Genomic DNA, 27,850 nt, shown 5'->3' with positions numbered 1-27,850 from the left:
TGCTTGGCTTATGAGAAAGTACGTGTGAAGCATTAGGGCGAACCACAAATGTGTTGTCATCTTTTCCATTTTTATGCTTTTGCTTGATTTGTATGTATCTTGTTAGCTGCTTGTGTTGAAATAAGTTTTTAACTGGCTTATAAGAAAGCACTGCATAACCACCTCCTCCTCCACACCCCATCCCCTCCACACACACTCTTTTTCTCTCTCTCTCTCTCTCTCGCCCTCCTCCAGACCCCACTTCCTCTCTTCCCCTGCTGATTATGTAAGTGTATATGTTTCTCTATCCATGTTTGCATTTATTTACATACAAATACTTCTTAAGTATATATACCAAGAGTGTTTGGTGTAGCAGGCGAGGCTTCGTCTGTCAATAAAACAGTCATAGTTCAAAACCCATGGGAGCTACTTCCTGCATAAGCCAAAGCATGCATAGGCACTAGGGAAGAGGATAAACTAGTGTTAGGTTTTTTTGTTTTCAACTAAATCTAACTGACGAGATGTGATTCCTCTGTGTAAATGTACACCTTAGATATTGACTGACTCATCAGGCGTTTATAGGGTTGCATCACTCTCTGTTCTGGTGTAGTTCAGCTCGGTCAAGTTAATCGGGACATGGTGTAAGAGAAATACTTTTTCTGGTTAAGCCAACCCCTGTCTAATAACACATATCTCATCCATATGCAGCACAGTGATTTTGAAAACTTTCTTTGTCAATTAACATTTATTCTTTCACCAGCCGAAAAAAATTTGTTGAAAGACAAGCTGAAGTCTGGTGGGCGGAGAACCATGGGAGAGTGTTTGAGAAATACAATGTCAGAGGTATTATGGAAAAGCCTCCGGCTCCGTCAACCAGTGCAGCGTCTCAAAGTTCATTACCTATGGCTGCAGCTCCTTTAGAAGAACGTGAACCTGAACCATAAGCTTCCAAACAAAGTTAGTTCTCAGAGAGCAGGATATTGTTCTTCTTGTTGTACAGCACATGATTTGTCATCTTCTTACTCCTGATTTTGACCAAAGGAGTAAATTATTCTTTTCACCAAGTAATTTCTTGTAATGTTGGTGCACCGGAATTCTTCATGTAATCATCTCTCTCTATGGGGAAAAGTTTCATTTACATATTTGATCATGAGGATGAGATCAATGTTATTTTGTTTCTTGTGTATTTGTTCACTTGGGACATTTCCATTCTGTTTCTTTCGCTTGTCTGTGCTTTACTTCAACTACTTATATCTGTCTTGACTCGTATCCTGAAGTAGAGTTATAAAGATATGCTGCTTGTTACATTTCAACGACTGTGAAAGGGTCTTTCACACGTTTTCCAGGGTCTCAGTGATGTTCCTTTGGCAGTCAAAGCTTTTAAAAAGATACTTTCAACAACACTTAAAAATTCGGCCACCAAATTTAAAACATAACTCCCACAAAGAATCCCTATGTCTGTGGTGTCAGGGTTTTGTTCAATGCAGGATAAAACCCCTGAACTGCCGCTAAGACTGTCCATTTCCATGTAAGAGACGCTCTGTCTTGTCAGTAGTATGCCCCTCGTTTAGATTTGCTTTTTGTTATACCTGCACCAAAACATGTTGAAGATCCTTTTTCCTATAATTCTTTTTGCATTTTTTTATTTTAATAAAATACGTTTTCTATTACAATGATTTGTATTTTTACATAAACGCTAGCACCCTCTCTCAAACTTATGATATACAACTGAAAGTTTGCTGAAAAGTTGAACTGTTATAGCTCGACGCTTGGGTGCAAAGATCTGTGAGCTGATATTTAGATATATCATAGTGATATTGTTCAAGTATCTTCTTGAACAAACCGACAACAAATCTCAATATGCTGGGTATGTTCATGGAGAATATGATTTTATGTTATGTAAAAAGCACTCTGATTATCATGACACATTTCTGTAGGTTTGTGTAATAAAATCCCCATATCCTATCCTTTATCAGTTGTCTATGGCTTTATCTGATATTTTGCTTCCATGGATGACAAGGACATCTTCTCTTCTTGCACTTCTAGATATCAACGACTGTTAAAACAAACAAAAAAAGTGATTGAGTTTCTATTATTTGGATCACACCCTATTAGCATTAGTATAAGCATATACATCTAATGGGGAAGTAGTAGATAGAAATACTCCCTCATTTTCTTTTAATATATCTGACAATCTAAAGGATTGCGTCGTCTGAGCATATGTAGGGGCATGCCGACATTGACTAGTAACATGAGTAACTTGAGATATATCAGACCCAGTAATATTGAGATATATAAGTAAGTGATCCAACAAGTTGCCTATAGGGGTGCGGTTTTCCACAGGAACTCTGCTGTCAGCTTTCATGTTGGTCGGAGTTTCTATTACATTGTCATCACTAATCCTATATAGCTGATCTAATTATAATGTCTGAGGTGAATGCTTTTAGAATATGTGTAATATCCAGTGATTTTTTCCAAATGAAAACTTCATTTTTCTGCTATTATTTGTAAAACAAGTGTAAACATGTAATTTCGCATAGCTGCAGGTGTAATTGGAGAAAATTGTCTGATGAGCTCTACTATAAATAGTTATGTTTATAAAATGCATATAAACACCTAACAGTGAATATTATGATATGAGGAGGAATTTTTAAAATAAGAGGGTATTTGTAATATCTGGCAATTTTCCAAGCCAAAAATTTGATATTTCTGTTATTATTTGTATCAAGGGTGAAATTGATATTCCACATTTCTATAAGGGCAATTGTCAATGGATTTATGCCTATGGAGCCTTAAGAGTATGTAATTATGCATATAAATGCAAGAGAGAAAACATTATAACATAAGGGCAAAATCAGGATTTCACTTGCCCACAAGGGGGAAAGTTTTCTTTCAAATGGCTATAGTGGTGCTTTGGAATAAATGTGCATCCGATGAGCCTGAAATAAGTATTTATGTGCATAAAATGTATATGACATAGTCACTGGGTCTTAAACGGCAAGGTTTTTCTCGGGTATTTTCCGACAAAGCTGTAAATCTTGGGGAAAATTTTGCAATTTTTTTAGAAAAAAATAAATCTTAAAAATTAGGAAACAATAAAATAAATGAAAAACTAAAAAAATATAAGAAATAATTTGATAAAAAATGATAGAAGTGATGTTTTAGTAATGATAGAAATGAAGATACATAATTTGACTTAAGTTTTAAACTTTAAACCAAAAATAACGTAAAAATAATGAGAAAAAGGGCAATAAAAGTGTGAAAAATTTATGTTGGAGTTGTTTTAAAAAAATGGGAAAAAGATGGGTTTTTTCGTTCTCATTGTATTCAACGTTTTCATGGAGCCTTTTCGAAAAAAATGAGTTTTTTTTACTATGGTATACAAATACATAATAGTAAATATGACCACGTAGGAGTAGAAATGGAAAATTTTGAAGCCAAAAGGGGTAAATACAGTGTTGTACATATCGTACAATACGGAGCCGTATCGTACGATACGTATCATCGCATTTCAAAAATGCGATACAATACACCACCTGCATCGTAAACAGGTGGTGTATCGTGCCTGTATTGCACGTATTGTACAATTACATGCATTGTCTTGTACGATGCAGTTACGATACAATTACAATACATTACAATACGTTGATTTTTTATGATTTTTTCAGAATTTTTTCTGATTATTTTTAAAAAAAATATGATACATCACTATACGTTACTATAATTTACGATACAGTGTATCTTAAAGCCAGACCGATGCGGCTTACGATATACTTTTTACAACATTTCCATAAATATGGAATATGTATAAATGCCTCACGAATCCTAAGATTGAGCTGTAAAGAATTAAGATTTCAAGGTAGGATTGTAATAGCTGCCATTTTTTCTGGAAAAAGAAATTGATTTTTGGGAAATTGAACTGGGCTGTCTCGTCAAATGATTGTCTGGTGCAGGATCATCACGTTGGGAATTTAATTAGGCAATGCATAGTAAATGAATTTCCATAGATTTTTTTTTTCATGTTGTACAGAATTATTCTTGCAACCTTGTCTGCAACAAGGATGTTAAAATTTGGCACCAAAAATTGGCATCCTAGTGAAAAAGGATTTTACTTGTACATCTTTTCAAAAATTTCCACAATTGGACAAATTTCATGTAAAAAATGCGTTCTTGTGAAATTGCTTTCTTTTCCTCATGAAACAGAAATTATGTAACAGGAAAAGCATTTGAATTAGTTCGTTCAGATGTTCTAGGGTCCCACCTTCACAATAACTGAAGGGGTTGTATCATATTATGTTACTTCCCTGTGATGATTATGTAGAGAATTTTAAAAAAAAAAGAAAAAAAAAACGCAAGAAAATGAAATGCCGTTTTAAACTTTAAAAAACGCGTAATTAAATACAAATTATACTTATCTTTTGATGCCAAACATTTTTTTTTCTATTATCTATTTTTTATTTGTTGTAAATCTACTTATCTTTTGATGTTTGTGTTATTATTTTTTCACTTATTTTAATTTTCTCCAATTTTTGTTTTTTTATTTTTTTAAAAAAATACCATTTTTTCCTATACTTTCAAGCCCGCCGTATTATACTCGAGAAAAACCTCACCGTTTAAAACTCCAAGACGTTATTTGTGACTATGCAGATTATGTTACTTTCATAGGTGACTATACAAGTAGTATATGTGCTTCAGCCAAGTGAACTTTTCATTTCTATTTGTTGATGAGCACACAAACCTTGGCAAGAGCCCAAATGGATTCAAGAAAAAGCAAGCCACGAAATTTGGTAATCATTGATTGAGAAAATTCATATATACATTTGAAGCCATGCCACGTAGATGACAAAGCAAGTTTTATGTTCAAAATTAGCTAGTCTTCCCAAAGGAAACTATGATAAAGGACTTTTTGTCTATAAAGCTATTGCACTTATTTGTTTCTAAGATTGTCATGTAGTTGAGACTTGAGAGCTTTGATGTTTTGCACCATGTTCACAAAAGAAACAATGATGTGTCAGTCTCAGAGACAAGGCCTTGGTTCATCAAGCACTCCTATATGGGTCAGATAAAATTAGAAGTGAAAAACTAAAATTGGGTTTAAACATAAAAGTTTGATACAAAATTGCAAATAGACTGATTTATTATGGGATGCATGAATGATGTCGACCTGTTAAAGGCATAAAATAAGAACCCATTAACTGGCTGCAGCCTTTTCTATACCTACCTGAAATACCTGCTGCAATTAAAGAGGTGGAAGTTTAGATTTTCAACAAACCAATATTGACCAAGTTTCATAACTTCCAGGGTTGTCATTGGTTGGTCTGTCTATGACAACAAAGCTGAGTTCAACAGTAGCAGTAATAGAAGGGTAGCTGAAGTTCATGAACTTGCATCTAAGATATGTAAGAACAATGCTAATGTTCGTGAGTTGTTCATAACATATGCAAACCTCTGTTTAGAGAATCGGACTAGTTAAAAAGAGCTTGGTATTGTTATGGCATAAGGTGTAAAAGAATTGTCCTTACTAAATGAAATTAATATATGAGAGAAAACAAATCACATGTTATGTAGTTGTGAATGTTATTTGATTGATCTACCTGTTTGCGAAGTGTACTAAAAACTTATGTCATGCATAAATGTATAACTGCCAAATTCTGACAACTCTCTGAAAGTAATAGAAACTCATTTTTCAAGGAAAAAGGGAAACCCTTTGGAAGAGCTCGAAGTATATCATGGTTACACTTTAAACTGCATCTAATCTGCATCCTCAAAATGTACGTAAGGCCTTAGATCCATAAGATTGTTGAACTACCTGTCTTCTTCACTGGCAGAAAATTGATTTCACAATATCCAGATATAGTCTAGTTGCATCAAGATAAACTTCAACAGATCAGATCTTGTGCAACACACTTGGTGATCTTCTGCAATTCCTGCCTCATTGGCCACACTATGAATTTATAAGAAAACAATTATTGTCAGCTTTTGCAAGCCAGGTCCAACCTGATCATTCAGATGCATACCATTTATGCACCAGCATGTGCAAGTGTCATTTTGGGATGAGTTGCAAATCATGTTGGCATTCATGTGGACGTACAGGTCCTTCTAGACGTACCTGCATTATGTAGTCATACAATGAAGAGCAATTGACACACTGCGGGAACTAAGACATTAATCAACAACATGGCACCAACACAAAACAAGCAAATGCATGTCAATTCTCAGCAGATTTCTGGTAAACAAATTGCTTTTCAAATGAATACAATGACCAGCAGCCTTCTTTTTATACTCTTTATGAAGGTTCCTAGTGGAACAAAACAATGCCTCAGAATGCCGAAAAGAAAAGAAAATGTAGTCTAAGAATGAAGATCCATTTCTTCAGAGAATGATAAGTTGATAACTATTTTCTGTGTGCAAGTCTTTATGAGACAAGTCCTGATAATCATCCTAGTGGATTCTTCTCTTTGTTATTGTTAGTTTGAATTTTTAAATTTTCTTAAAATTTTCAATTTATCACACTATTCACAACTGAGTCTGCTCTTGTAAAGCCTAGACTTGACCTGTTTAAAACTATCTATACTTCTCTTGGCTTTTTCTTGATAGGAATTTTACCTTTGTTAAGTCTACACCTTCTTTCAATTTCTTGCCCTTTTTGTTGGACAACTTTCTTTTGGCTTGTCTTCTCATTACTTTATTTTCTCTATTTTCATGAAAAATGAGAAAACAAAAATCAGAACATGAACTGATGGAAATTCTGCTTAGTTGAAACCGACCCTTTTCTGGTAAGAGCTAGATAAGATAAATGTGAATCATACTCAACTGAGATTATCTTCTTCCATGGTGTGTGTCCGTCATAAAGTTCTCCAGCTTTAATTTTCTTTCTTTTCCATTTTTGCAATTGCCATGTCAAATCCTGCATTGTTTAATTTTGTCTTATGGTGGATATATATTTCAGTATCCATGCATTGCATCATTCTGTTTCATGCAAAATTCATGGAATTCAGTTCTAGCTTATAGTCCTTTTTTGTTTTAATGTGAACTGTCTCTAGCTTGCCCTATTGTTCTACTTTGTTCTATTGTGTCGTGCTTAAAGCTGTCTGCACTGGTGACTTCTATTTCATCGTATCAGGATTTTGGTAGATATTTGATCCATTTTCCTTTTACTATAAAAAAAAATGGCAGACTTGACAAACCAGTTAATATGCTAGCTTCCTTGTTGCTTCATCCTGTGGCAGGATGCCTTCTGCTGGAAATAGTGAGCATAAGTTGTCTAAAGCTATAAAAGGTGCTCCACTTGAATCATTGTTTGCACAATTTTGCTTGCATTCGCTCTGGTTTGGAATGTGCAATATTCGAGGTATGTGTCAACAGTGCGTTTTATATGCTATATGATTTGTTTCCTCCCCTCTCTTCTGAAATAATATACTTTTAGAACAGCAGCATTACTATTTTTGAGTAGAACTTTCAACACATGCTGCGGAAAAGTTTTCTGCTGTTCATTTACTTGAATAGGAGTTCAATCTCATGCTATGTGCCTAATTTTCTAAACCAGCTCTTTGTTTTCTTGTTGTATCATTCTCTGGATATAATTTGTTCGAGAAGTGCGTTCGTGCTGGGAAGAATCACAACCATTACCAAGAATGAATAATGTTATAATGGTGTCATTGATCTTTCTTCATGCCTCATACATCAAAAGTTGCAGATGGTATTTGTAACGCTCGTTGTTTTTGGGCAGGTCGGGTCGGATCGGAACCCAGACCCGGACCCGAACCCTTGGCGTGAAAGAGCCCGACTCGAGGGCTCTTCTCCCTCGCCTTTCCCTCTTTTCTCTCGTCTATCTCCTGGGTACTCACGGCCAGTGCAGAGAAGAAGAAGACGGAGGTGGTGCAGGCGGTGGCTCGACCGACAGCGGCGGAGGTGGCGACGGCGGCAGCGTGGGTAAGCTCTCCTCTGCTGCCCTATCTTCTCCCTCTCTCGTTATTTTTGCTGCCTTTCCCGTTTCCTCTTTTTCCCCTTTTGTCTGCTCTCCCTCGCATCTCTCTCTGCCCACGCTCACTCTTTCTCTCGTCTCATTCACGCTCACCTCACTGCTGGCCTTTTTCCCCTTTGACCGAACCCTCTCCCCTATCAGTCCCCCTCTGTTTTTTTCTCTCTCTCCCTCTACTCGACCTCCCTCTCTGTCCACGCTTCACGCTCTCTCCCCATTTTCTGCTTGTTTTTCTATTTTCTCCAATCGAGCACTCTCTCTCACTGATTTTCACTATTCTATCACTGTTTGATCCGATTTCAGCTTGGGGATTTGTCCTCCCCCTCGTAACAGTGTTTAGAGAAGGCCTTGGTGGTGGCGGCATTGAAAGATTTTAGCTGTTTGGGGACCACTTAGACTCGTGAGGTGGCTGCCGGGAGGATTACAACAGTTTAGACTTTCAAATTGGGGTGAGCAAGGCGAAATTGAACATATTTTATGATATATTTTTCTTTGGAACGCGTATAATTATTGTTTGAGCATGCTAGAAGGTAGAATTGATAGTTAGGGAAGCATGCAAGCGATTTTGCTTTTGGGGAAAATGTGGGGTTATGATGGAGAAGCGATGATTCATGTGTTTGTTGATCTTTTAAGCATGATGAGTTGATTTTCGAAGTAATAGGGAAGCATGGTAGCGTTTGTATGGCTGTGGGGAAGATTTAGGACGGTTTTGGTGAGCGTGTAGCACACGTTCTGGTGAACGGGTGCGTTTTGGAGTTAAACAGGGAAAGCGTACGTAAGTTGGTTGTGCCTTTGGGGTTGACGCCTTGATTAAGAAAAAGAAAGTTTGGAGAAAGGCGTTTGTGATAGATGGATTGATGGCTTTGAGTTTTGACTTTTGTTGGCATGGCTAGAAGTTGGGAAGTGGCCTATTAGAGGGCTTGTAGGTCGACACTACCCGTCGACACCCTCTTGAGGCGATGACACGTGCCTCAAGGATTTTGTTTTGTATTTGTTTGAATTGTTTAGGTATCTAGTAGGAATCTTATCATTTGTTTATGTTTGCAGGTACCCCGGGCACGTCCTGTCGACCTTGAGTTCGAAGCTCGAGGAGTTTTGAAGAGTTTTGTGAGCGCGCCACAGGTATGGCGACATTCCAGGCAAATCCCTGCCTGGGGCAAATGTGTGATTGTGTGCTCCTAGGATCCTAGGATTGTGATGTTAATTGATTGGCTGCTTTGTGAATGAGTATAAGTATGTTGCTTATATGATATGAATGGGTTAGAAAGATTATTGGTCATTTGTTTTAAAAATGTTACGCATTGGCATGTGCATGCTAGAATTGATATCTGTTTAGAACAGATGAGGCGGGGTATCGAGTCGAGTGTCTCTCGACCCCAATTGTGCATTAGAAAGCATCATAGAATGATAACTGCATAGGACAGCTACGAGCCAACCGCAAATCGAGACTACTCTCTGTGGATTGGCCAAGTTTTTCAAAGAGGTGATTGACGTGATTGATGTGAGGATTGATGTGATGATTGATATGAATGTGTACGTTGTTGCATATGCATTGCCATGGGCAACGATGCAAATGGATGAAATAGAGGGTAGTTGTACCCGTACTGTATGACGGCTAGCAATGACTGTTACTGTATGTATAGACCTCGTGTGGAGGCATTGGGAGGTGTAAGTGCACTCGTAGGGTGTATTAACCTCATGTGCTAGCCAGTCATCTTGTGAATGAGTAATGATAATGATAAAAAAGAAAACGAAAGGATAAGAGATGAGAGGCCTGTGGGAGGTGGCTGTGTGGGCTGATCACGGGATGTGGGCTGATCAACCACAGGGCCCCCTTCCACATGACTGTCTTTATCATCTCTGACTGTATCTTCTTCCACATGACTGTCTTTATGATCTCTGACTATATCTTCCACACTGTGACTAAGTCTGTAGCAATGTTGTAAAACGCGTATCGTAAGCCGTATCGGTCGGGCTTTAAGATACGCCGTATCGTAACCGTATCGTAATTTTTTTAAAAAAATTATTAATAAATCAGAAAAAATTTAAAAAAATTCGGAAAATTCATAAAAAATCAGAAAAAATTAAAAATAATAAATTGTTCATAGAAAACGTGTTTGAGATAATGATAGACTTATTATTGCTATAAACTTACACGTTCATCATTCATAAACATCAAAATTCATAACAATAATACAATATCATTCAACAAAGCATAAGGCCATAAGCCATAAAGTGATAAAGTCATAAAACATTCAATCAAGTGTTCAACAACCATAGATTCATAACTCTTAAGTTTTTGATACATATAAAATGAAAGCACTCTTGACTTGACTCTCATTCATGATTCATCATTCATAATCTTCATCATCTTCATCTTCATCTTCTTCTTCTTCTTCATCGTCAAGAATTGGAAGATCTTCACCAACATATTCAGCACCAGCACCAGCAGTAGCAGACTCTCTTTCATCAACAAAGCCTTCTGTTGCTTCAGCTTCAAGGTTGAAGCATTCAAGATCTTCATCATCAAATATTGTAGCTAGTTCTTCTTCAATCCATGGCTCTAGATCATCAAAATTTTCCAAGCTGATAGGATCGAACTGAGATGTGTGCTTCCTTGCTAATGATTTTTCTAATTCTCTACACTAAATAAGAGAAAATTTGTTAGTATAATTTCAAATTTTCATATAAATATATTGTACAAAAAATGTAAACATTAATTAAGCTATATGCCTATATTACCTTTGTTTCAACCTCATATTATATCGAACAAAGACAAGGTCATTCAACCTTTTATGTTCGAGCCTATTCCTTTTTTTGCTATGGATATGTTGGAACACACTCCAGTTCCTTTCGCATCCACTAGCACTGCATGTCTGGCTGAGGACTTTGACTGCAAAACGTGCTAGGTTTGGACAATCAAACCCATACCTATTCCACCACAAATCTAAACAAAAATATAACAAATCAATGTGAAAGTTTTGAAAGAATCAAATGTAACAAATGCAAAGTAAATTAAAAATTTCTATGTATTTACCTGGACGCATCGTTGTCCTGGCTCGAACGGTGGCAGGTAGTCCCATGTTCTGAAAACAACTATCATATAGATCCAACTCATTGTGCACAACATCTTGTTTTGTATAATCTTCCACTAACACATTAATACAATCTAACAAACCATGCATGACTTCTCTGACCTTCTTATTAAATGTAGGAGAAAATCTAATTGCAGGATTTAGATAATAAGCTGCTGCATGAAGAGGTTGATGAAGTTGTCCAGTTCACCTTTTATCTATAATCTTCCATATGGGCATATATAACTTTTTCTTTTCCTTTAAGTTGTCTCGAATTGCCTCTTTTGCTTTGTCCATAGCCTCATATAAGTACCCTATGGAAGGTCTGTCCTCGCTGTCAGCCAACCTGAGAACCTTAACTAATGGAACACAAACCTTCAATAGCTTCACACATGATTCTCAAAATACGTTATTGAATATAATATCCACAACTAAAGAAACATTTCTTTTATGAGCATGTGGATATGCAGCCCATTCTTCATTAGCAAACATCTGTCTCAAAGGAGTTCTTTGTTTCACCACACTCTGCACAGTCAATACATTTGTGGCAAATCTAGTTTGTGCAGGTCGTATTAATTCAACTCTTTTTGTAAATTTTCTCATCAAACTCAATACATATGCATGATTATAGATAAATTTTGTTACCTCTTGACATTGGTCAATGGCTGATTTCATATCATGCATCTCATTAAGATCTTGAAGCATTAGACAAGATCCAACTTCTTGTACGACAAATCTCCTGCAACTCTATAATTTGCAGCATTATCTGTAATAAACTGTACAATGTTTGCAGGTCCAACTTCTTGTACGACATTATAAAAAACATTGAATAAAATCTCAGCAGTCTTAGGAACATCAGACAAGTCAAGAGATTTCAAGAACATTGTACCTTTAGGGCAATAAACAAGAAAATTTACAAGTGTTCTTGACCTTGTATCAGTCCAATCATCTGACATAATGGAGCAACCTGTTTCCTTCCAACATAATTTCAACTCATCGCAATGCTCAGACACTTCTTTGACTGTGTCCTGAAGAATTTTGCCCCTCAACTGATGATCTGATGGCATTTTGAATCCGGGGCCTATAGAAGCAATTGCATCTGCCATGGCTTGGAATTGAAAAGAATTAGCTGCATTAAATGGAATACATGCATCATAAAACCATTTCCCTACCTGCTTTTGTGCATGATATAGCATATCTTTAGATGTCATAGTAGCACGAATCTGCGGCTGACCACCTGGGCTGGTATATGAAGGGAAAAAACTCTTAATAGAGCCAACACTAGACCTACCAGTAGGAACTCTACCACTAGGTGGTTGCATACCACGCCTGGCCCTAACATCTGTTGTGCCTCTCCTCTTCCTTCCCGTTATGCCAGATCGACCTCCTTCATACATAATCCCTTTTCCTCTACGATCTCTACCTCTTGAGGTCTCCAAATTTGTTCTTAGACTACTATCGTCCTCATCATCACATTCATAAGCTTCTTCCTCTTCTTCTTCATCTTCCAAAGGCACATTATAGCCTACATCTGCATCTTTAATTTCTTTTTGTATTCTCTTTTGACGTAAAGCATGAAACATATCTAAACATTGTTGACGCACAAATGGAGGCAAAAGTTTGTTTGGTCCTCCAACACAAGGAGACGCATCTTTGGAGGTCCCTGCCAAATGGTGTTTCATTCTAATAATCCCTCCTGAAAGTGTATTCCCACAGAAGCCACATTTGAGTTTCAAACGGTTATTCTCCTTCACCCTTTCGCACCATTGCCATGTAGGATCCATATCTTCAAAAAAAAAAAAAACGAAATCCTATGGTAAACTTAATGAAAAACACTCAAAGTCTTCCAATCTACGATTATACGGTAAAAAATTAAGAATACATGGTAAGAACATGAGATTTCATACCTTACGAAGAAGAAATGTCTGAAATGAAGAAAACCCCTTTCCTTCCCACGAAAATCAAGCACCCACGCACAAATCGACCACTTAATCTTCGATTTGACGATGAAAATCAAGTTTTTCACGGTGAAAATGAACGATCACCCTCCCTCACGGCACTATCCAAGCGTTAGAAATGAAGAACGGAAGAAAAATTTGAAAAAGAAGCCGAATAAGTAGGTCTCGGGCCCCCTTTTGCAATTTTAGGCCGTATCGTACGATACAGGCCCTGTATCGTACGATACATGCGATACAGGGCCGATACACCCCCTTTTTACGATACGGGGGGTGTATCGTACCGTTTTTTTCAAACGAGACGATACGTATCGTACGATACGGGGTCGTATCGTACGATACGTACAACATTGGTCTGCAGTCCAAGAAGTCCGTAAACTGAATAAGCTGATTTGGAGAATACTCTTCCACACTGTCCCCTATACACTCCCCCTGAAGAGGATTCGTAGGAAAATACGCTGCATGTTCATGAAAGGTAACATCCCGAGAGACATAGATTTTGGAGGTAGTAGGGTCAATACATTTATATCCCTTCTGAGTGGAGGAATACCCCAAGAAGACAGCTTTGACAGACCGAGGGTCAAGTTTCTTGATGGTGGGACTATGGTTATGAACAAAGCAAACACACCCGAACACCCGAGGAGTAAGAGGCCAGGGGTTATGAGTGGGACTGAGCACAGAGTAAGGAGTACGGCCATTCAACACACGAGTAGGCATACGGTTGATGAGGTGGGCACTAGTGAGGAGAGCATCGCCCCAGTAGCGCTTAGGAACATAATAGCTCGAGTGACATCTAATAAATGGCGATTTTTTACGTTCTGCCACGCCATTTTGAGGAGGAGTATAACTGCAGGACGTCTCATGGACAATACCCTTGCCCCGTAGGAAGTCATCTAGGGATTGAGAGACATACTCCCTGGCATTATCAGTACGTAAAGTCTGAACGTCTGAACAGAGGTCTGAAATTGATTTTCGACAGAGGCAACAAAGTTTTTGACAACGACAGGAACGTCACTGCGTTCTTTCAACAAGTACACGAACGTACAACGGGAGTAGTCATCAATCAGAGTCATAAAGTAATGGAAACCACGACAAGTGGGTACTTCCGAAGGACCCCAAACATTAGAGTGAACCAAGGCAGAAGGACGAGTGGTTTTATTGATAGAAATAGGGTACGAAGCCCTAACATGCTTAGCAAGCTGACACACTTCACATGTGAAGGAGTTCATGGAAACAGAAGTAGACAACCTAGGAAACAACTTCTTAATCAACCGGAATGGGAGATGTCCAAGGCGCTCGCGCCATGTCATAATGCTAGACCTGTCCTCCACGCCCGTCAACTGTCTGCTAGTGGCTGAGATGAGAGTAGAAGCAACCTGAACGGGCAGTCTGTAGAGGCCATCAATAACCGAACCAATCCCAATCTTCTTCCCCGTCACCAAGTCCTGCAGGGTACAATGATCAGCAGAGAAAATTAGATTACAATTGAGTTCTTTGGTGATACTACTGACAGATAACAAATTCACATGAATGTTGAGAACATGAAGAGCATTATGCAGAATATATTTATTTAATAAGGACAAACTCTCTTTTCCAGCCACAGAGATCGAGGACCCATCAGCCATGGAGACTCGTTGCTGCCCTGAAGACAATTTGTACTCTTGAAACATCTTAGGGTTCCCTGTCATATGATGAGTAGCTCACTGTCCACAACCCAATCACCAAGTAAGGAATTACCTTGATCACTTGTGGCAACGAGAGCTTGGGCTAACTGAGCTCCCTCAAACGTGGAGGCTTCCTCCTTAGTAGTAGATAATCGGCTAATGTAAGCTTGTAATTCCTTTAGTTGATCAGAAGAAAACTTCGGTTTGTCAACACTGAGAGAGCTAGTATCGGGCACAGGAGGACCCCGCCTACCAGAGGAAGGGCGACCACGGGTGAGCCTCTTTTCAGGATGAAGATCCCAACAAAAATCAACAGAGTGCTCCAACTTGTTACAATGACTGCACCGCCAGATAGTACGCTGCCCAGTCCCTGGAGCACGGCTAACAAAAGCAGAGGGTGAACTACCATGACTAGAGTCAATATGCATCACTTGACGGCGTTGTTCCTCAGATTCCACCCGGGCATACACCTCCTCAATCCCAGGGGTCTCATCACAATTGAGAATTTGACTCTTAATGGATTCAAACTCATCACGCAGACCTCCTAGAAAAATAAAAGTGCGGTCCATCCATTCTTTCTGCCAGTACAGTTCATGATCAGAACCACAATTCCAGTCATCATTCACATGATAATCCAGTTCCTCCCATTTAGTCTTCAGGGCTGCATAGAAAGATGCCATAGACAAGTCACCCTGTTTAAGAGAATAGATGTTGCGTTTAATCTGGTAAGTACGCAGGACTCTCTTTTTACGGCCATACATCCTCGCAAGCACAGTCCACATGTCATATGAGGTCAACTTATGCAAAATAAGGGGCTGAATATCAACAGAAACAGGACTAATAATCCAAACCTTAACTTGACTATCTTCCAACGCCCAAGTCGCCCATCCAGGATCAGTTTTACTAGGCGCAGGTTTCTCCCCAGTGATATAGGGCAGACGACCGCGACTAGTGATCCCAATTTTAAGCGCAGCAGACCAAGAGAGATAATTGCCTTTGTTCAGCCGAATAGAGGTGACTTGAACAGGCAAGTTTTTGCTCTTGGTATTGCTGCCCGTGTCAAAGGTAACATCGGTCTTGGAGGGCATCTCTTCAGCCATAACAACCACAACAGAAATCCAACAGTCAAAGTATACCAAAAAAAGCACAGGGCGAGGACGAGCAGCGGCAGAATAGCAAGCTGCGATGGCAGTCCAGGCGACGACGGAAGAAAGGCCAGGCGACGGCGGGAAAAGACCAGGCGGCGGCGGCGGGAAAAACCAAGCGACGGCAGCGGGAAAAAACCAGGTGCCGGCGGTGGGAGAAAACCAGGCGACGGCGGGAAAAAAGGGGCCAGGCGGCGGCACACCAGGCGACGGCGGGCGGGAATGCGTCGGCGGGCTGCGTCGCGGCGGTTGCGTCGGTGGCGGAACAAGGGTTCAGACTTAGGGTTCCAAGAAAAACCCTAAATCACATACGAACAAAGAAGCCAAACAGCAGGATTTTGGCTCTCATACCATGTAGAAACACGCAGTAAAAAGGGGAGAAGAAAAGCCATCACAGGATATACGTAGAAAACCTCGGAACGAGGTGAAAAACCACGAGGAAGCTCTAACCTAGGGGCAAAACCGCAACCCTAGGAGGGAGAAAACTCTATTCACTTAATCAACAATTACAATAAATGATAGAATAAAACGAGGGAGGAAGAGAGACCCGCTTAGGGAACCGAGCACGTCCTCGGTTCCCATGCCCATGGGTACCGGGTCCATATCCGGATCCGGTTCCCTATACATTGTATTCTAACAATGGTCATCCACCCACTATATCACTGGGCAGGGGTATCGTGACCAATCAGGGCAAGAGTGTTGCTCATCCTCCTATGGGCTCTGCATATGTAGCCTCTCCTACAGAAGACAACTCTTCTAGTTCAGTACTAGAGACAATTATAGTTAGCATTGACAAATCTGAGTATGACATAGAAAGCCTCACAGGCTTCATCCACAGGTTTGACTGATAGAGTCCACTCTATGGGTACATCCATGACTGATTCAGGTATCTCTTGGATTATTGACTCAGGTGCATCGAGACATGTCTGCAGTAGACCTGGTTCTTTCACCACTTTGCATAGATTCTCTTAGCCATGTCATGTCAAAATTACAGATGGTAGAATGTCTCCTATATTGGGTTATGGAGATGTGAAACTTTCTCAGTCCATGATCCTTCCACATGTCTTATACGCTTTTGATTTTTCATCCCATTTGCCTCCCGTTAAACAGTTGACTACTGATTTATACTGTCGCATTATTTTTTACCTTGGTTCATGCTCATTTCAGGACTTACAAACTGGGGAGACGATTGGTGGCAGATATTGAAAAGGGGGTGTCTACATCCTGTCGGCTCCTATGGGTCTTGTTGCTACCTCTTCTATATCAAAGTCTACATCATTTCAGTGGCATCTCAGGCTAGGTCATCCTTTAGAGTCGAAGCTCCATTCCATCCTATTTCATCTTTCAATCCCAGAGTCATTTCAATGTGAGGCTTGTCAACTTGGGAAGCATACTTGTTGTAGTTTTCCTTCGTGTCTCAGTCCATCGAGTCAAGGGTTGTTTGATCTTCTTCATTTTGATGTGTGGCGTCCTAGTAAGGTTGCTAGCCGGTCTAAGTTTAGGTATTTTTTGGTCATTGTTGATGAATATTCTCGAGTTAGTTGGGTATTTCTTTTGAAAGAAAGGTCTAAAGTAGTTTGTATTCTAAAAAAATTGATGATTGAATTAAAAACTCGGTTTGGTTATATGGTTAAGTGTATTCCCACTGATAATGCTATTGAGTTCAAATCATCTATCTTAATGACCTTTTATGCTGAAAATGGTATATCTTCCCAATTTACATGCCCTCATACTTCAGAACAGAATGTAGTTGCCAAAAGAAAACATAGGCCACTTCTAATTGTTGCTCGTACCCTAATGCTTCATAATCATGTACCTGCGTACTTATGGGGCGATGCCATACTCATGGCTTGTTACTTGACAAATTGTTTACGGTCATCCTCCATTGACAACAAAGTACCGATTAAACTTGTTTATCCCAATCGAAGCTTATTTCTTGTTGCGCCAAAAGTATTTGGTTGCATCTGTTTTGTTCACATCCTTGGGCCTAAACATGATAAACTTGCTGCTCAAGCCATTAAGTGTGTATTCATTGGCTATCCTCGAAACAAAAAAAGTTACAAATGCTTTGATCCGGTAACTCACAAGGAGTATATCAGTGTGCATGTCATTTTCTTCGAGTGTCAGTCATACTTTAGTCCTACTTTTGTGTCCCTTGAGGTGTTGTGTCCTATTCCTCTACCTATTCCTCCAATCCCGTTGCAATCTTTTTCCTCTCCTACTCCGACTATGAATAGGTTCCAGGACCCTCCATTGGTCTACACTCTTCGACTGGATCCTTCTCATGGTCGACCATCAAAATATTCTCAAGATGTCAGCTCCATTGAAGTAAGTATACCTGACATTGATCTTTCTCAAGACTTGCCTATAGCCCTACACAAAGGCAAAAGACAATGTACCATGCATCCTATCTCACAATGTGTTTCCACTGACCATCTTGATGACAACTTATAGCAGTTTCTTTAAGGGTATGTCATTCCATACTGTACCAACTAGTCATCAACAGGCACTACTAGATTGTAAATGGTGGAAAGCTATGCAAGATGAGATGGATACTCTTTTACAGCATGGTACTTGGGAATTGGTTGATCCACATGAAAATTGTAATATTGTTGGCTCCAAATAGATATTTATAGTCAAGTACCATTCAGATGGGTCTGTAGAGAGATATAAGGCTCGATTAGTGGCTAAGGGTTACACTCAGACATATGGAGTTGACTTCTTTGAGACGTTCTTTCTTTTGCTAGGTTGAGTACTATTCGGCTCATTATTTCTATTGCGGTACACTCCGATTGGTTTATGTATCAGCTTGATGTGAAGAATGTCTTCCTTTATGGTGATCTTGAGGAGACTATATATGTGCAGCAACCCGTAGGATTCGAGCGTCAGGGGGAGTGTACTAAAGTGTGTCGTCTGAAGAAGGCAATTTATGGACTCAAAAAAAGTCCCAGGGCGTGGTTCCACAAATTATCTAAGGGGGTTTCACAGTGTGGATTTGAAAGATCTCCTTTGGATCATTCTCTATTCATCAAGAAGACCTCCAAATGTATAGTTGTTATGGTAGTATACGTTGATGACATTGTTTTAATAGGTGATTGTGATCAAGAAATCTCGGCTACAAAGACTTTCCTTCAGAAGCACTTTGTCACGAAAGTTCTTGGTCACTTGCGATATTTTCTTGGGATTGAGGTTGTGCATAACAAAGAAGGTGCAGTGTTATCTCAGAGAATGTTATATACTACTGCAGAAAACAGGGATGCTAGGAACCAAGCCGGCTAATCTTCCTATGAATTCACGTCTTCATCTGCATGGCAATCAATCTGAGCTAGTAGATTTATGATCTTACAGGTCTTTCATTGGCAATTTTTTTTATGTCATTGTGACAAGGGCAGACATTAGTTTTATTGTTGGGAAACTAAGTCGGTTTATGGAAAAGCCTAGAAAAGTCCATTGGGTGCTACATTGATGGTTTTGAAATATCTAGTCATCCCTGGACAGAGGTCTTTTTTTTAAGAAAGGCGAATTTTTAGAAATTGTTGCTTACAGTGATGTTGACTATGCAATATTCTCTTGATGACAGAAAATCCACCATTGAAAAGCAATAAACAAAATGTAGTTTGTACTTTGTAGATCAAGTGCAGAATCTGAATATAGGGCAATGGCTCAAACGGCTGCTGAGATGACATGGGTTAAATTTATGCTAACAAATATGAATATTCATGTTCCTCTTCTTATGAAAATGTACTGTGATAACAAGGATGCTACTTATATTGCAAATAATCCAGTATTTCATAAGAGAACAAAAGACATAGAGGTGGATTGTCATTACGTTCGAGGCCTTATACAAGGAGATGTTGTGTCTACGATTCATGTATCTTCTGAAGATCAGGTAGCAGATATGTTTACTAAGGTTCTTCCTATTGGTGATTTTTCTAGATGTTATGACAAGCTAAACATGGTTGATATATATGCTCCAGCTTGAGGGAGAGTGTTGAAATTAGAAAGTTTATATTTAAGTTTGGTAGTTTTCTAATTATTTAGAAGTTAGAGTCTTCTTATGTCATTTTACATTTTTATGTGTCTCTTATGTGTAAGGTATTCAGCCGAACCCTAATCTCTCTTTAAGTAGAGATTAGGGTAAGATAATGAAGACAGCTTGTTCGTTTCTCTCTCTTCTCTCTCTCTCTCTCTCTCTCCCCCCCCCCACCACCACCACCATTTCCTTCCTCTATTGTTCAACTCAAAATTTGATACATCATCTTTATGCCATTGCCCAAGTGACATCTGTCAGTCATCATCTCTTACTTTTCTGCAAGTTGAAGACATGGAGAGAAATGAGGGACAAGTTTCCACTTATTCCGTAGCACATGACTCTTCTGATCCTCAACGAACCTCATTTGATAATCCATCACTGATCTGTGATATGGCTGATACACATGACAGAAACTGATATGGTCTCACATGATAGTGATGGTGAAAGAGTACAGACCAATAAACTGGTTTACGGTGGTGGTTCGGAAGCAAAGTCTAATCAAAACTTTGAGAGTGGTTTATCAGCTGTAACCTCTACACGAAGGAAAAAGATGAAGTAGAAGCACAGTGGATCAAGCAATTTGAGTCTGGTGTTTATGTTACACTTTCACGCCTTCGTGATGGAACCAGAGTTCTCAAAAAAGTGAGATTCAGGTCTCTCTCTCTCTCTCTCTCTCTCTCTTTCTTTTTCTCTCTGTAAGAAAATGAGATTTAAGTCTATACAAATGCCATTTTTTGAAATTTATGTGTGCTTTTTGTTCCATATGCACTTGCATGAGCATTCTTATCTATTTAGTTATGTTTTTTTTGTATTGTCATTTGTATTATTACCTTTACTTTTTAAGTTTATACAGTCTCTTGCTTGGCTTATTAGAAAGTACGTGTGAAGCATTAGGCCAAACCTCAAATGTGTTGTCATCTATTCCATTCTTATGCTTTTGCTTGATTTGTATTTATCTTGTTAGCTGCTTGTGTGGAAATAAGTTTTTAACTGGCTTATGAGCAAGCACTGCATAACCACCTCCTCCTCCACACACCATCCCCTCCACTCTTGCTCTCTCTCCCCCACACCCCACCAGATCCCACTTCCTCTCTTCCCCTGCTGATTATGTAAGTTTATATGTTTCTCTATCCATGTTTACATTTATTTACATACAAATACTTATTAAGTATAAATACCAAGAGTGTTTGGTGTAGCAGGCGAGGCTTCAACTGTCAATAAGGTAGTCAGATTTCAAAACCCATGGGAGCTACTTCCTGCATAAACCAAAGCATGCATAGGCCCTAGGGAGGAGGATAAACTAGTGTCAGGGTTTTATGTTGTCAACTAAATCTCACTTACGAGATGTGATTCCTCTGTGTAAATGTACACCTTAGATATTGACTGACTCGTCAGGCATTTTTAGAGTTACATCACTTTCTCTGTTCTGGTGTTGTTCAGATGGGTCAAGGTAATCGTGACATGGTGTAAGAGAAAAATTTTCTGGTTAAGCCAACCCGTCTAATAATCCACATCTCATCCATACGCAGCACAGTGATTTTGAAAACCTTCATTGTCAATTAACATTTATTCTTTCACCAGCAGAAAAAAATGTTGAACGACAAGCTGAAGTCTGGTGGGCGGAGAACCACAGGAGAGTGTTTGAGAAATACAATGTCAGAGGTATTATGGAAAAGTCTCCGGCTCCGTCAACCAGTGCAGCGTCACAAAGTTCATTACCTATGGTTGCAGCTCCATTAGAAGAACGTGAACCTGAAGCATAAGCTTCCAAACAAAGTTTGTTCCCAGAGGGCAGGATATTGTTACTTGTACAGCACATGATTTGTCATCTTCTTACTCCTGATTTTGACCAAGGGAAGTAAATTATTCTTTTCACCAAGTAATTTCTTGTAATGTTGGTGCACCGGAATTCTTCATGCGGAATTCTTCATGTAATCATCTCTCTTTATGGGGAAAAGCTTCATTTACATATTTGATCATGAGGATGAGACCAATGTTATTTTGTTTCTCGTGTATTTGTTCACTTGGTACATTTCCATTCTGTTTCTTTTGCTTGTCTAGGCTTTACTTCAACTACTTAGATCCTTCTTGACTCATACCCTCAAGTAGAATTATAAAGATATACTGCTTGTTGCATTTCAACAATTGTGAAAGGGTCTTTCACAAGTTTCCCAGGTCTCAGTGGTGTTCCTTTGGCAGTCAAAGCTTTTAAAAAGATACTTTCAACAACACTTAGAAATTCGGCCACCAAATTTAAAACGGAACACCCACAAAGAATGCCCAAGTCTGGGGTCCCTGAAGTGCCGCTAAGGCGGTCCATTTCCAAGTGAGAGACGCTCTGTCTTGACGGTGTTATACCCCTCATTCAGATTTGCTTATCGTGACACCTGCACCAAAACATGTTGAAAATTCCTTTCCCCAACAATTTTTGTCTTTGTCAGACATTTTGTCTCTTCTTTCGAACACGTCCAATCGTTTGATTTTAGGGGAAAATGAAAAAAATTGGAGTGGAGTCATACTTTCCGATTCAGTTCTTCTCACTCTGTTTCACAATCAAACTTGATAAGCAACAAAGAGGGGAATATGAAGACTGCCATCAAAGTTTAAGACATTAAGGTGGCGTTTGATGGTCTCGAATTGGAAATATATTTTTGAAATATATTTCTTTGAAAAAATGAATGGGAAAAATCTTTTCGATTCCCATTTTGATGTGTGTGTGATGATTGAGAAATATAATTTCAGAAATATATTTTTTAGTTTGATGAAAAAAATATATATTTTCAGATTTTCAGAAAATTATTTCTTAGTTTGATAATAAGGAAATATATTTTCAGATTTACTTTGATATAGTTTCTTAAACACACGGATAAATAATAAACCATCTATCAAACTTCATCCCCAAAAAAACTCAAAAATTTTTAACTCGGAGAAATTTTAACTAGGCCTTAACAGAATTTTGGCATGGGGCGGAGAAAAGAAGAAGAAAATGAAAGAGACAACAAAATGAATTATAACCACATCAAATAAATAAATAACCAACAATGCCCAGTCTTATCCCTTCAGGAAGCAGGGAATTGTAACGACAAACAACCATTGAGAACAAGAAACATCATACTGTTCAGTTGCTGCTTTAGTTCTAAATGCTATTGCCCATTAAGGTTCAATGGCAGCAAACTATTTTACAAACACAAGCATCACAATGCCGGTCTGCCAAGTGTTGCCCAAGGTGCTAGGTTGAGCCTGTTATGAAAATGCATAGTTTTGAATTGACATTATATAAAGAAGTTCCACAGATATGTTTTCTCAACAGCAAACTTGATATTAAACAGGGACAGGTTCACGAGTTTTGCTGCTGCTACCTGCAGGAGCAAAACTTTCATGGTACTCAACTAGAACCTTCCAGCCACCTGGGCACATGAATCCATCGGGTGGCTTCTCTCGATCTTTTGCAAGCATCCGCATCTATGAAATTTCAAAGCTACATTAGCCAACAAGTTCATAAATAAGTCCATTAACATTTCTAAAGTTCTAATCACATGAGTTGAAAATCAAAGACGATAGTAGCAAGTTTCAGCGAGGCAACATCAACTACTTAACCTGCTAGAAATACTTAAGATTATGCTTTGTTAAGGTGGGGAGCTTTTAAACTATCTATGTTCTCCATAAGCAAGTTCATGCTGGACCTCATGAAAGAACCATCGAGGCTAAACCATCAAACAGCACCTGAAGAATGTCATCAAAGATAAAAGGTTTGTGAATACAGATACAGGAACAGATGCATATGCAGAAGCACTGGCAGCTTCTATGTTGTACAAGATTGCAGGCAGATGGCTATAAAAATGAAGGAAGAGATTAGAAGGCTCACAAAGGACTCATTTTAACAGAAGGGAATTCAACCTAAAATTGATTATCTTAGTTTAAAAGCTCTCACCTTAACAAAGCAAAAGCAAGATCAACGTAGATTTCATCAATAGCATTATGGTTGTAAACAATTTAACATGCTGATGTGCAAGAGAAGGGTAAAGGAGTGACGAAGGGTAAAGGCGTGACAAAGGCAGGTTGGGTGAAAAAGAAAAACACGAGGGCTTGGAGCGAGGGTTTCGAGTGAGAGAGTGAGAGGGTTTTGAGCGAGACTCGTTTCAGCAGAATGAGAAAGATGCAAGGAGGAGTAACGGGCAGTGGTGTTGAGGCTGCGGTGGGGGTTGAGCAAGCAGCAGGGTGAAGCACTGCCGAGGATGAAGATGAGAAGAGCAAGACAAGAAGAGAGGCTGGGCGCGAGGAGAAGCGCCAATGGCCAAAAAAATATTTCTGCAAATTTTTTCCAGCTCTCAGGCGGAAAAAAATTTCCGGAAAGATATTTTCGGGAATGGGTTCAACGGTTACTTTTTCCTTTCCTCGTTTGATGGAAAGGAAATTTTTTTAAAAATTTGATTTTTTTTTCTAGTTGAACAGTATATTTCCACTGCATCAAAAGCCACCTAAAAGACGTCTCACTTCTCTACCATTTATTGTCTTCTAATGGTGTACTGTTCCCCTTGCAAGTCTTGGGGTTGAAGCTCAGCCTTCTGATAAAAGGGACAACGAATGAGTTGGAGCTCTTGCTTCATAAGAATGTCAATGGATTTTATATAAAATATTGACTAGACCGCAGGAACTGAAACATGAATAAAAATTCACGTAAGATTCAGTTTTGGAAAATAAAATCCATTCGGATTCTGTTGAATAACCAATTATATAATATCTTATACTATAATGCAAAACAACAAAGGGATCTGTGCGTGTATTCTAAGTCTGGCTTTCAATATTAACAATAGTTGCTTTGGGAGTTCGGGACTGGAATGTGAATTTAGATATATCAAAAATTCCAATGCGATTTGGATTCCACACCGGATTTGCTTGCAGTTGTAACAATCAAGCCATGACTTTTTGCTCATTTGAATTCAAATTTGAATAAAAAAAGCCCTCACGTCCTTCCCTCTAGTTCTTCAATACCCTTATATTTGACATTAAAACAAATTGGTGGATAGCTAGAGGTGAACGTCTGGCTGGGTACCTGATGGGTACTCAATACCTAGCATGACTCAGTCCTCGTACATAATGGTACCTGATGCCCAGTCCAACTTGGGCTCGGACCCTAAAATTGGTTGCCAATGTGCCCAATAAATTATTAGGCTAGGTCGAGCAGACCCAGTAACTTATTTTTTAAATATTATTTTATTTTTATATATAATTATATGCGTTTTATTGTAATTAATTATATTGTATATTAAATCATATGAAAAAATATTTTTTTTATGTAAATCAAGCTGGTCCATTCCGGCACGCCCCATGCCCAGCTCTACATGCAGCAGTTATAGCTGCAATATGGCATTCAGTCGTCTTCATCAGTCAACGACTCAACATGGAAGAGACATGTGATCTTTCGTGATGCTAGTAGGCAAATTGGGGAGCGGAGAAATTTTGGAGGAGACGAAAGGAAAGCTTGTTAAAAAGAAAATGCGTGTGATTAGCAGAACAAGGAAAGCCAGACATGCCTTGTTGCAGTTAAGCGCCTAAACTCCATCAAGACTAGAGACTGGTAAGTGCTTTATTAGTCTCTTCATTTTGCACAAACAAAAGCAACCATGTTATCTACGGTACAAAGCAAATGAAAGCAAAACACCACATTCTGAATAAGAAAAAGCTCACATTTCAAAGCAATTTCATACAATTCCAAACAATCAAAAACTTCAAAGAGCAATCCAATTGTCCAAAGTTCATTAAACCAACAACAGCGACAAATTAAAACTAAAAGATGCTCAAGGATTCATTTCTTATATATGATTCCAAGACCAAGAGACAATCAACTTCAAAAGGGGAATCACTACTAATATCTTGGCTGCAGTGTGCAATATGTGCACTCGTTTGCTGAGAAATATTACTTATACTAGTCCAAACCTAATTTCAAAAGCTAATAAGCATGTTGAAAATCATAATCCAATCTTACAAGCAAAACAACCAAAACCATTGAATTATAAAACTTGAGATGATCGATAGTTTCTTACAAGCAACTGTTGAGCATACAAATGCATCTATTATACCTACCAAGGCAACAAGACAAATTACCAATTGATCGAGAACTTGCAAAAACAAAACTTATGATTTTCAAGAAAGGCAAGGCAATCAGCTCCTTAAATATCATAACAAGGATATGTCAATAACGACCTTGAAATAGAGAGAAGAGGAGACAACAGGGGCCCTTTTCAAAAGATGGATGGTGAGAGGGAGAGGGGGAGAGGGAAAGGCATCAAATCTCAATGTACCAGAGGCCATTCTATTTTGATGGTGAAAAAGATGAGGCCTTGACTGATGGAGAAGAAAAAGAGCATGTGTATGCTCCAATGTCATACACAACTAAACTCAAAAAGGAAATAATGACAGACTTTTTCTTTTTTGTAGGGTCACTATGACTCAACGGAAGCGAAATAATCACTCACTATATAGTTGGGGTAGGCCTGATCTCTCTTTTGCATACAAATAACTTGCCTACGTAGTTAGCACACGACATGATATATCCTATCAGTTAATGAAAAACACATATTAATAAAAATATTAACTTTATACATATGTCGAAGAGCCACGGCTCTCAAGTCTTAGTCTCAAACAACTAAAAAGTAGTACAAGTATGTACAAACAAAAGTTTATAGTGAAAATGTATATGACATTGTTGCATTTTTTTCCCACTAATCCCTCATCCTTTCAGCCACCCAATCAATGAGCATCATTCATTACATAGTGAGAACCTAATGAAGACAGATAGTCATAGCATCAGCACAGTCGCTGAGTAAAATGAAAATCATAACAAGATCTCTGATATATCCTTTTGAGTATAGAGTTTATGTACTGTATTGATTATTAAAATAATATTAAGTATCATCACTACAAGAGCTCACTCTAGCACTGGTGATAATGCTTGAATCATAATTCAAAAGGTTCACCAAGTTTGATCTGCCGATTTCTTCGGCATTCCAGTGAAGTAGACTTAATCTGAATTATATAGTTAACTGATCACATCAGTAATAGCAATAAAAGGAATTAAACAAACAAATAAATAGATAAGCAATTCATAATAGCATGGATTTCAATGATGGATACACACATACCTGCCTGAGTAATATCATATGATGCTATCTAGTTCGTCGATGTATTTAGAGGGGACCGATGCACAACTGTTTGCATCCACAAAAAAATTATTTGGTTTTTGGAGTGCTCCAAAAAAATGAGATTTTATTTTGAAAATGAGAGAGAAAGGAACTCGTCCGTCGGTACGAGGATCGATCGTTTCTGGTGCCTTTACCAGAGGTAATCAATCCAAGGGTTATACTTGCCCTTCATGCATTTCGTTCTGACTTAAACACCTTTTTCATTCTAAATGTGCTGTTGTGTTTGAGAACATGTTGAAAATTTGATGTTTCAAACTTTTGAAAAAGTTCTTGAAGAATCACTTGAGAATATTAAACATTTTAATTTAAGAAAATCTTGAATTGAGAAATCTTTACAAATACCATTTGAAAAGCTTGAGAAATCATTTTTGAAGTGGATTTAGTGTTTTCTTAAGACCTTAAGTAGATTTGAGGTTTTACTTTAACTTGGTTACTACCTAATTAGAGCTCAATCTTATCTTGCTTAAGTTTTTTTGAAGGGGTACTTGTGATCATAAGTGATGTTTAGCGAATGTGAATGTATGGATACATTGATCTTACATTATTAGAAGAAAATAATTCATTTCAATCATAACATCTATCTAAGACTATTCTTACCACAACGTACATCTAAATTTCTCATTTTTATTTATAAGGTTGACACAAATATTTTTGATGAAAAGAGAAAAAGTTTTGAAAATGGAATGAAGTTGTAGACTATCAAGCATGATTCCAATATTGGGTCTTTGCTTGAGTTTTGGTCTTGATAAAAGTCGGTAAGTAAAAAGATCTTGGAAAAAAATGTTCAAAACAATTGAAAAGATGGAAGACTTGACCA

The 27,850-nt window shown here is 38.4% G+C and overlaps 1 protein-coding gene, 1 long non-coding RNA gene and 1 pseudogene across 5 annotated transcripts; 1 reads left to right on the top strand and 2 right to left on the bottom strand.

The window, feature by feature from the left end:
- The window catches only part of LOC116254259 (PH, RCC1 and FYVE domains-containing protein 1-like), a 38,978-nt pseudogene extending 17,132 nt beyond the window's left edge, over positions 1-21,846 (top strand).
- Positions 9,090-16,959, bottom strand: LOC126410059 (uncharacterized). Of its 4 annotated transcripts, none has more exons than XM_050077769.1 (3): positions 10,998-16,959; positions 10,703-10,907; positions 9,090-10,600 (listed from the first exon to the last, which is right to left on the bottom strand). In XM_050077769.1, exons 1-3 carry the CDS (start codon positions 11,143-11,145, stop codon positions 10,312-10,314), a joined length of 642 nt encoding a protein of 213 aa, XP_049933726.1. In that variant the 5' UTR covers positions 11,146-16,959; the 3' UTR covers positions 9,090-10,311. The 4 variants fall into 3 exon arrangements, 1 of the variants encoding a protein (XP_049933726.1); XR_007573361.1 differs by having other exon boundaries at positions 10,703-12,820; positions 12,942-16,959; XR_007573362.1 differs by having other exon boundaries at positions 10,703-16,959.
- Positions 21,847-22,820: 974 nt separating the features above from the next.
- On the bottom strand, positions 22,821-24,207 carry LOC116254914 (uncharacterized). The gene is made up of 3 exons (XR_004172784.2): positions 23,763-24,207; positions 23,429-23,554; positions 22,821-23,293 (listed from the first exon to the last, which is right to left on the bottom strand). It is a non-coding gene; the product is annotated as an uncharacterized LOC116254914 (long non-coding RNA).
- Positions 24,208-27,850: the final 3,643 nt, after the last annotated feature.

The sequence above is a fragment of the Nymphaea colorata genome, chromosome 5 (assembly GCF_008831285.2).
Source record: "Nymphaea colorata isolate Beijing-Zhang1983 chromosome 5, ASM883128v2, whole genome shotgun sequence".
Lineage (NCBI taxonomy): Eukaryota > Viridiplantae > Streptophyta > Magnoliopsida > Nymphaeales > Nymphaeaceae > Nymphaea > Nymphaea colorata.
This window is presented reverse-complemented; position numbering and strand designations above follow the sequence as displayed.

Coding starts and splice junctions, on each gene's coding strand:
- LOC126410059 (XM_050077769.1), bottom strand. CDS start 11,145: ATGCATGGTTTGTTAGATTGTATTAATGTGTTAGTGGAAGATTATACA. Junction 10,908..10,997: donor CAGGACAACGATGCGTCCAG/GTAAATACATAG, acceptor ATTTTTGTTTAG/ATTTGTGGTGGAATAGGTAT. Junction 10,601..10,702: donor AATATGAGGTTGAAACAAAG/GTAATATAGGCA, acceptor TATTTAGTGTAG/AGAATTAGAAAAATCATTAG.